Source organism: Felis catus, chromosome E2 (genome assembly GCF_018350175.1).
Source record: "Felis catus isolate Fca126 chromosome E2, F.catus_Fca126_mat1.0, whole genome shotgun sequence".
In the NCBI taxonomy this organism is placed as follows: Eukaryota; Metazoa; Chordata; class Mammalia; order Carnivora; family Felidae; genus Felis; species Felis catus.
In genome coordinates, this window is record NC_058382.1 from 10396325 (window position 1) to 10406054 (window position 9730).

Below are 9730 nucleotides of genomic sequence, written 5' to 3' on the forward strand. Positions count from 1 at the left end.
CTCATTCGGAGCCCCAATGCCCCCTGCCCCCGGTCCTGGGGAGACATCTTCAGGGGTGCAGAGAGAGGCACGGATGGGGTTTGGAGGGCTGGCCGCGGAAGTCAGAATCTGAGGCAGGGACCTTTCTATCTTCCTTACCGGCCCCATCTCCTCCCCTCAGATCCTGGTGGCCTTGAGACACCTTCACTTCAAGAACATCGTCCACTGTGATTTGAAACCAGAAAACGTGTTGCTGGCGTCCGCTGACCCGTTTCCTCAGGTCAGTTACGTCCCAGCTTGATTTGGGGAAGTCCAGCTAACACTGGAGGCTGGTGGGGGGTGTATGAATAGGCCAACTGGACACAGAGACTCAAGATAACAGTGGCTCAAATAAAATAGAGGATGTTTCTCACTCATGTAGCGTCCAGCATAAGCATTTTGAGGCTGAAACAGCAGTTTCTTAGTGTCAGGTATTCGGCTCCGGCTGTCTTGTTCTGGCCTCTCTGTGATGTTGTCAGTCTTCAAGGGTCATGATGGTCCCTATCATGTGAAAAGGTAATAGGGAGAAGGAGGAAAGAAACAGGGTGGAGGAAATGGGCACACCCCCTTCCTTTTGGAGCCTTCTAGCATCCCGTTGGCCAGGTCTTGATCATGTGGTCATGGCTGGCTGCAAGGGAGGCTGGGAAATGTAGTCTTTATTCTGCACAGCTCTGTGGCCAATTACTTTCAAGATTTTTATTTTATTTTTATGTTTTACTTTATATATTTATTTTTATTTTATTTTTATTTTTTTTTATAATTTTTTTTTAACATTTATTTATTTTTGAGACAGAGAGAGACAGAGCATGAACGGGGGAGGGGCAGAGAGAGAGGGAGACACAGAATCGGAAGCAGGCTCCAGGCTCTGAGCCATCAGCCCAGAGCCCGACGCGGGGCTCGAACTCCCAGACCGCGAGATCGTGACCTGGCTGAAGTCGGACGCTTAACTGACTGCGCCACCCAGGAGCCCCTGTTTCACTTTATATTTGAGAGAGAGAGAGAAAGAGAGAGCGTTTGAGCAGGGGAGGGGCAGAGAGACAGACAGAATCCAAAGCAGGCTCCAGGCTCCGAGCTGTCAGCACAGAGCCCGAGGTGAGGCTCAAACTCACGACCCACGAGATCATGATCTGAGCCGAAGTCGGGCACTTAACCGACTGAGCCACCCAGGCACTGGTGACATTAACTTTAAAGATTTTATTTACTTACTTACTTACTTACTTGCTTACTTACTTATAGAGTGTGCAAGCAGGAGGTGGGGGACAGAGAGAGAGGGAGAGAGAGAACCCCAAGCAGGCTATCCACTGCCAGTGCAGAGCCCAACACGAGCCTTGAACTCACGAACCGTGGGATCGTGACCTGCGCTGAGATCAAGAGTCAGATGCTCACCCAACTGAGCTACCCAGGTGCCCCAAGTTATCTCTACTCCCAAAGTGGGGCTCGAACCCACAACCCTGAGATCAAGAGTCACATGCTCCACTGACTGAGCCAGCCAGGCGCCCCTGGTGATCTTGACTTTAATAATACACTTTATCCCAGTATATTCAAATATTATCATTTCAATGTGTAATCAACATAAAAATTATTAATGAAATATTCTTTCTTTCCATACCAAGTTTCAAAATCTGGTGTGTGTTTAACACCTAGAGCACATCTCAATTCAGATCTGAAATTTTTATCAGAGATATTTGATTTGGGAAAAAAATAAATATTTGATTTTGTGCTTAGATTTCATAAAATCAGCGGTTGGAAAAGTAGATTGACCTATCCAAGTGGTTCCAAGCATATTTAAAAGCTGTCCAATAACTAAGTCTAGAATCTTTTTTTCTAATAGCAAAAGAGGATATTATTCTCATTAACATTTATTTTGGAAGGGTAAAAGATTTTGACTCCCAGTGGAAACAACTTATGTCAACCCCATAGTTTCCTTCTGCTTCCAGAAGTTCAGTGTTAGTGGCAGCCTGGGATGTAACACAGGATCAGTTTTTACACGTAAAACTGTAGGAAATTTAGTGAAGATTAAATAAAAACTAGTTTGTCAATTGCACTTGCCATATCCAAGGGCTCGGTAGCCACAAGTAGCCAGTGGCCACCGTATGGGTCAGTGCAAGTCACAGAGAGAAGAACAAATGTTGATCATATTGTCACGATAATGTCATATCTGCAGTGAGTTCTCTGACATGGTTCTGTGAGCTCACATAACTATGTAGCCCACTGGAGGGTCAGAGAAAAACTCTCTGTAGAAAGAGTAAGAGTCTATTTTTTTTTTTTTTTTTTTGGATGGACAAGTATTCCAGGCAGGGGGAACAGTCTGTGCAAAGGCCCTGTAGCCAGTTTTTTTTTTTTTTTTTAACAGCTTTATCAAGATACAATTTACACATGATACAATTCACTGATTCAGATATACAATGTGCGGGTGGCTGGGTGGCTCAGTTGGTTAAGTGTCTGACTCTTGATTTCAGCTCAGGTCACGATCTCATGGTTCGTGAGTTTGAGCCCCACATCAGGCTCTGTGCTGACGGTGTGAAGCCTGCTTGAGATTCTCTCTCTCTCTCTCTCTCTCCCCCTCCCTCTCTCTGCCCCTCCCTCCTTCTCTCTCGCTCTCTTAAATAAATAAACTTAAAAAAAAAAAACCCAAAGTATACAATTCAGTGGGTTTTAGTGTATTCACAGAGTTGTGCAGCCCATTTTAGAACATGTCATCACCCCCAAAACAGACCCCGTACCCCTTAGCCACCATCCCCCAATCCCACCACCCTTCATCCCAACCATGAATTTACTTTCTGTAGATTTGCCTATTCTGGGCGTTTTGCACAAACAGAATATCCAACGCCAGATAGGCCCTTTGTGTCTGGCTTCTCTCACTTAGATGTTTTCAGAGCTTGTTTATGTCGCAGCATGGCTCACTACTCCCAAGTAATATCCCATTGTAACATCTGCAGAAAAGCGTGGATCTTTGAAAAGGAAAAGGATCTCAGGACAGGGTGGCCTGGCTGTCACATCGAGTCAGTGGTTGGGCTGTGGCTGATTCCGAGGGCAGGCAACAGAGGCTTGGGGCTCCAAGGGTCTTGGACTCTGGAGAGCCATAGTGAGCCATAGAAAAGATTTTGAGCAGGGGAGGAACAACACATGAACAGAGATGGCAGCATAGAAAGGGTGCTGCCTATGAACTGATGGGAAGGAGGGCAGGACCTTGAACTCAGGTGTGGCTGGCTCCACAGACTGTCCGTGACCCTAGACTGCCTCCACCATCAAGGGAAAGTTGGGCGAACACCTGTTGCTGTCTGCTGGCTTTGACGGTCAGCAGTTCACGTGCGGGTGTCCCATTGAATCCCCAGGGAAGCTGGAGAGGAAGCTGCTGTTAACATCCTCGATACACATGACCTCGCTGGGGCTGGGACGAGTTGGGTCCTGCCCCTGAGATCTTGAAACTCACATTGAGCTAGACGCTGCTCCCAGCACTTTGCATGTATTTATTCTTTCAATCCATACAACCACCCTTTAAGGTGGGGATTTTTAGGATCCCCGTTGTGCAAAAGAGGAAACAGAGGCACGAGCTGGTTAAGAGACCTGCTCAGTGTGGCGGAAGCCTAGGAGCAGGTGGCATTTATTAGGCGCTCACGGCATACGAGGCATTTATTACCCTATGCGCCTTAGATGGATACACTCACGTAATCCTCATGGCGGCCCTTTGAGGTCGGCGGGTTTGATCCCCCTCCTGCTACAGATGAGGAAACTGAAGCACAGAGAGAGGAAGTCACTTGCCCAAGGTCACTTGACTAGTGGGAGGAGAGGCTTGGATCTGAACCAGCATTCAGTCTTGTCTGGAATGCCACGGAGGGGCGTGGTGGTGGGGACCCTGGGTGGGGTGCAGCCTTAACACTCCTTCAGACCCTCCACCCCACGCCCTCTGCAGGTGAAGCTGTGCGACTTCGGCTTCGCGCGCATCATCGGCGAGAAGTCGTTCCGGCGCTCGGTGGTGGGCACGCCTGCCTACCTGGCGCCCGAGGTGCTGCTCAACCAGGGCTACAACCGCTCCCTGGACATGTGGTCGGTGGGCGTGATCATGTACGTCAGCCTCAGCGGCACGTTCCCCTTCAACGAGGATGAGGACATCAAAGACCAGATCCAGAACGCCGCCTTCATGTACCCAGCCTGCCCCTGGAGCTGCATCTCCTCCGGAGGTGGGCGGAGGCGAGGGGCGGAGGACGCGGAGGGGGCGGGGCCGGAGGGGGCGGGGCCGCAGAAGAGGTGGAGCCCTGAAACAACTCTGGGGGTGGAGCCTAGCGACGGGTGGGGCCACGGGGCGGGCGGTCCTTTAAAAGGTGAGGTGCCCTGGACCTGGAACCCTGGGGCGGGGACTCAGGGGTTTGTGTGGAACCAGTCAGGCCTGGTTCCTAGTCCACAGGAAACGAAGTGTTCCAGAAGCAGGGGACAGACGGCGCCTTGGGGCCTGAGCGAGGTTTGGCTGGTCTAGGGCGGGACCAGGAGAGGGAGCGCTGGACCTGAGGAAACCAAACAGCTGGGGTGGCCAGAAGAGGCAGATCCTTCCTCCCATGGCATTGGCTGGGGCCTGGAGGCTTTGGGGTTATGACCCCGGAAGGGTTAGCCTTGCAAAAGCAGTGGCTCCGGAGGGCAGCTCCTTTGCTGGGTGCCGGGCTGACTCGGGCATGGGGCCAAGGGGGCAGGTCCAGCGATGGAGGGGACTGGTTTAGGGGCGTGGCGAGAGGAGGGGCAGGGCCATGGAGGGTTTCTGAAGCTGTCCAGAAGGACCTGTCCTGGGACCAAAGTCACCTGAACCTAGAAGCGGGTGGGAATGGGGGGCGCATAGTGAGGGGAGCCAGGCCCGAGACGGACAGTGGGATTCGGGGGCTTCGGCGTTGTGGCCGGGTAGTGACACTGGGTCTTGTGACTTGGGCCCCAGGAGGCTTGTAACTTTGGGGCCCCAGCCAGGTGTGGGGACGCGCCTACGGCGGGGCTAAGATACTGGGGCACGTGAGGGGGTTGTAAGAACAAGGGGGCAGGTCCCGGAGCCGGGGAGCTCAGGAAGACAGAGTATGCGAGGGGGGGCTAAGAAGACAATCACTATTCAGAACAGTTTATGCAACAACTACCTGCTATGTGCCCAGCACTGACTGTCCTAGGTTCTGGGAATACTGGGATGAATAGGAGAGAAGGGATCACGTGAGGAGAAGGTTGCAAAGAGAAGGTTGTCGAGGAAGGAAGGGCCCTAGAGGGATGTGGCCTCATGGAGCAGGCAGGGCGGGGGCCGGGGAGGGGTGCCATGGGGGTTAGTGCAGAAAAAGGTGGCAGTGGTGGGCCTGAGACAGGTAAGCACGAAGTGATAAGAATGTGCATTCTCGAGCGCTAGAGTAATACTGGGGGGTCCTCAGCGTGGTCTTTTGGGACCCACTCAGAAGTCTCAGTAAGAGTGAACCTGGTGTGGATGGCCATGTGTGAGGGAGGCCGTGTGGGTAAGGCCTGTACTCAGAGGGGTTCACACAGTGAGGCCTTGTTCTTCAAGGCTTCTGATCAAGGAGACGGCCTTGGACGAGTGATGGCTTGTCTTGAGTGCCTGACACTCGCCAATTCTCCTTTTCCTAAAAGACAGGCCGGTCTCTGGGCCTTCTGCAGGAAACCACTGGCTGACTACCGTCGAATAAGTTTGTTTTATTTTCATTTTATTTTTGTGCGCCTGGCAAGTGATCTTTGGAGTTTCATTGATCAGGGTGACGTAAAATTTAATTTTCACCTTGAAAAATGAATTTTTAAAAAGTGAAGTGATGTGAAACCGAATGCTGTCGATTTTTGTTTAAATACTCCCATGGCTCAAATTTGTAAATATACAGACAGAATGGGAGGGGGGCGCCTGGGTGGCTCAGCCGGTTGAGCCTCCGACTTTGGCTCAGGTCATGATCTCGCGGTTCGTGAGTTCGAACCCCGAGGTCGGGCTCTGTGCTGACAGCTCAGAGCCTGGAGCCTGCTTCAGATTCTGTGTCTTTCTCTCTCTCTGCTCCTCCCCCCTCTCAAAAATAAATATTAAATATACAGTAGGATCTATAGTGAAAATTCTCTCAGTCCTTTGTTATTCTTCCCAAAGACAATGGCTATTACAAGTCTTTTTACAAGTCTGGGTGGCTCAGTCAGTTAAGCGTCGACTCTTGATTTGGGCTCAGGTCATGATCTCCTGGTTCGTGGGATCGAGCCCCTCGTTGGGCTCTGTGCTGACAGCGTGGAGGCTGCTTGGGATTCTGTCTCTTCATCTCTCTGCCCCTCCCCTGCTCACACTCTCTTTCCCCCTCTCAAAATAAATACACAAACATTTTTTTAAAAGTTATAGGGGCACCTGGGTGGCGCAGTTGGTTAAGCGTCCAACTCTTGATTTTGGCTCAATCAGGATCTCACGGTTCGTGAGTTTGAGCCCTGAGTCAGGCCCCATGCTGAGAGTGCAGAGCCTGCTTGGGATCCTCTCTCTCTCCCTCTCTTACCTTGCCTCTCTCTCTCAAAATAGATAAATCCAAACTTTTATTTTAAAAAAAGTTATAAAAAATAGTGCAAGAAAATATTGGATCTATATTCTTTTATTTCCCCCTTTTACGCAGATGGCAGCTTACTGTTTTTCAATTTGCATTGTCCACTTCACGGTATATCTTGGGCAAATGGTTTGGCTTAAACAAAAATATATATTTTTAAAAATTTTGTTCCAATCCAAGTTAGTTAACATATAGTATAATAATGGTCTCAGGAGTAAAATTTAGTGATTCATCACTTACATAGAACACCCAGGGCTCATCCCAACAAGTGTCCACCTTAATGCCCATCGCCCATTTAGCCACTGCCCCACCCTCTCCCCTCCAGCAACCCTCAGTTTGTTCTCTGTATTTAGGAGTCTCTTATAATTTGCCTCTCTCTCTCTCTCTCTCTCTTTTTAATGTTTTATTTGAGAAAGAGAGACAGAGTGCGAGTGGGGGAAGGGCAGAGAGAGGGAGACACAGAATCGGAAGCAGGCTCCGGACTCTGAGCCGTCAGCACAGAGCCCGACGCGGGGCTCGAACTCACAAGCCGGGAGATACGACCTGAGCCAAAGCCGGATGCTTAACCGACGGAGCCATCCAGGCGCCCCCCTCCCTCTGTGTTTTTATCTTGTTTTTCCTTCCCTTCCCCTATGTTCATCTGTTTTGCTTCTTAAATTCCACATGTGAGTGAAATCATATGATATTTATCTTTCTCCGACTTCTTTCACTTAGCATAATACACTCTTCCACCCAGTTGTTGCAAATGACCAGATTTCATGCCACTGTATATGCTTAAAGAAAAATATTAAGCGAGGAGTAGTACAGGTGTTCCTGTATGCACCTCTGTATGACAAAGCTTATGAAGGTGACCTAGAAATGGGGAAACTGAGGGAGAGTCTTGGTGAAGAGATGTAGGAGCTAGTGTGTGTGCAACGTCGGAGGAGGGGTGGGCAAAATGGTAATTTAGTGAGGAAACGGGTGGGTGAGCGAGTGGTGCAGGTGAGGCTTCAAAGCCACCGGGGGCCATGCAGAGGGAAGGCCCCGGATGGTAGGCACGCAGGCTGGAGTGGCCTGTTGGAGGGGAGGGGCGGCCCCTCAGCGCGCAGGACTTGAACTGTCTCCTTCCCGTGCAGCCATTGACCTCATCAACAACCTGCTGCAGGTGAAGATGCGCAAGCGCTACAGCGTGGACAAATCTCTCAGTCACCCCTGGTTACAGGTGATGCAGGGGGCGGGGCTGAGAGGGGGGGGGGAGGGAGGTCCTATTGGCTGGGTTGGGGTAAGGGGAGGAACCAGATGGCTTATTGGCTGTGCGGGTGGTGAAGGATGCAGGTACATTTTCCGTGGCTCGCGAACGTGGCTGAGGTTCCCATTGGCTGGGCTGTAGAAGGAGGTGGAGCTGAATTTCTATTGGCTGGGCGGGTTGTGAAGGGCGTGGCTTCACCTTCCCTGGTACCCGGCCCGTCCCCCGCGGGGTGGATACGGTGCGGGCGCTGTGTGCTCTGTGCCTGCTAACCTTTGGTCTCCGGGGCCCAGGAGTACCAGACGTGGCTGGACCTCCGAGAGCTGGAGGGGAAGATGGGCGAGCGGTACATCACGCACGAGAGTGACGACGCGCGCTGGGAGCAGTTCGTGGCCGAGCACCCGCTGCCCGGGCCCGGCCTGCCCGCCGAAGGGGACTTCGGCGGGGCCCTCCCGCCGCAGGACCACGAGATGCAGGGGCTGGCCGAGCGCATCAGCGTCCTCTGAGGCCCCGTGCCCCCCGCCCTGGCTGCCCCATGATGCTGTCCTCCCGGTCCGGAGAGCTGCCCTCCCGCACCATCTCATGGAACTGTTCCATCTAAGGAGAAGCGGCTTCCTGCCCAAACCGGATGGCGCACGCCCCGGGGAGGAGCACGGCGGGTGTCCGTGGAGGGGTGTAGTTATTTGCAACGTCAACTCCCCAGCAATTAAAACGAACTCATCTCTGGCCCCATGGCCTGAGTCTCTGGCCACCCCGCACTCTCGTATCATGAGTCTATTGTTCCCGGAGCTGGAGTTCACCCGGAAAGAGGATATTTCCTAAAAGGGGGTGGGGTGGGGGAGGGATGGGAGAGGTGGCGGCGAGGGGGCTGGAAGCTGGAGGACTTTTGGAAGAAGGAGCAACAGGGGTGGGAATCCTGGAGGGAGGACTGCCAGGAGGGAAGTCTGGAAGGGGGAAGAAGGTACGGAGGGGAGCAGAAGGAGGACGGGGAAGCGAAAAGCAGGAAGAGTTCGAAAAGGAAGGAGTAAGCCCGGAGGGGAGGACGGATGCAGGAGCCCGACTGGAGGCTCGGAGGGTCTGGAGCAAAGTAACCCCATGGCTTGTTTGATCCAGTGTTTTGGTTGGGGACATTGCTACTAATCACAACCACTGATAAGAACAACGCAGTTAGCGCAAGTCTGGTCCGGAGTAGAAACCTGACGCGCAATATTTAGTATTTTCCTTTAAACCGATGCGGTGACTTCTCTACGCGCAGAATGTGTTCATTCACTGGGTCATCCATCTGTCACACTGTGGTGGGTGATGCTGGGGACACAGTGGTGACTGAGACCGCCCAGGCTCTGCCCTCAGGGGGTTCGCCATCCAGCGGAGAGAGAGACCCGTCCCCCGACAGTGAAGACCCAGAGTGGGTATGGCTGGGTGAGTCTCAAGCGAGCCTCGGGGTCGGGAAGGCGGGTCTTCTGAGCTAACTTCTCAAGCTTCATCCCGGTCCTGAGATTGTAGGCAGAGGGAACATCGCTCCACCTTTGACCCCTGCCCTCCAGCTCCTCATTGTCACCCAGACTATGTTTTTAATGTTTATTTATTTTTGAGAGAGAGAGAGGGAGAGCGCCAGTGGGCGAGGGGCAGAGAGCCAGGTGACAGAGGATCCGAAGCGACTCCACAGTGACAGCGTAGAGCCAGATGAGGGCTCGAACTCATGAACTGTGAGATCATGGCCTGAGCCGAAGTCAAGAATCAGACACTTAACCGACTGAGCCATCCAGGCTCAGTCTGTTTGTTTAATTTAAATTTTAGCTAGCATAGAGTGCGATATTGGTTTCAGGAGTAGAAATTCAGTGATTCATCCCTTACATAAATCACCCAGTGCTCAGCACAAATGCCCTCATTAGTACCCATCACCCATCTGGCCCATCTCCCACCCACCTCCCTCTGTCAACTCGTGATTTGTTCTCTA

The 9730-nt window shown here is 52.1% G+C and overlaps 1 protein-coding gene across 3 annotated transcripts in view; it reads left to right on the forward strand.

Annotated features, from left to right (window-relative positions):
• Positions 1-8531, forward strand: part of PRKD2 (protein kinase D2) — a 36007-nt gene extending 27476 nt beyond the window's left edge. For 2 of the 3 annotated variants that reach the window (XM_011289800.4, XM_045046847.1), the window contains 4 exons: positions 161-259; positions 3932-4199; positions 7664-7749; positions 8067-8531. In XM_011289800.4, the coding sequence (XP_011288102.1) occupies positions 161-259; positions 3932-4199; positions 7664-7749; positions 8067-8279 (666 nt within the window). In that variant the 3' untranslated portion in view covers positions 8280-8531. Of the gene's footprint in view, positions 1-160; positions 260-3906; positions 4200-7663; positions 7750-8066 lie in introns of those variants that run through there. The other variant, XR_006590685.1, reaches the window with a different exon arrangement.
• Positions 8532-9730: the final 1199 nt, after the last annotated feature.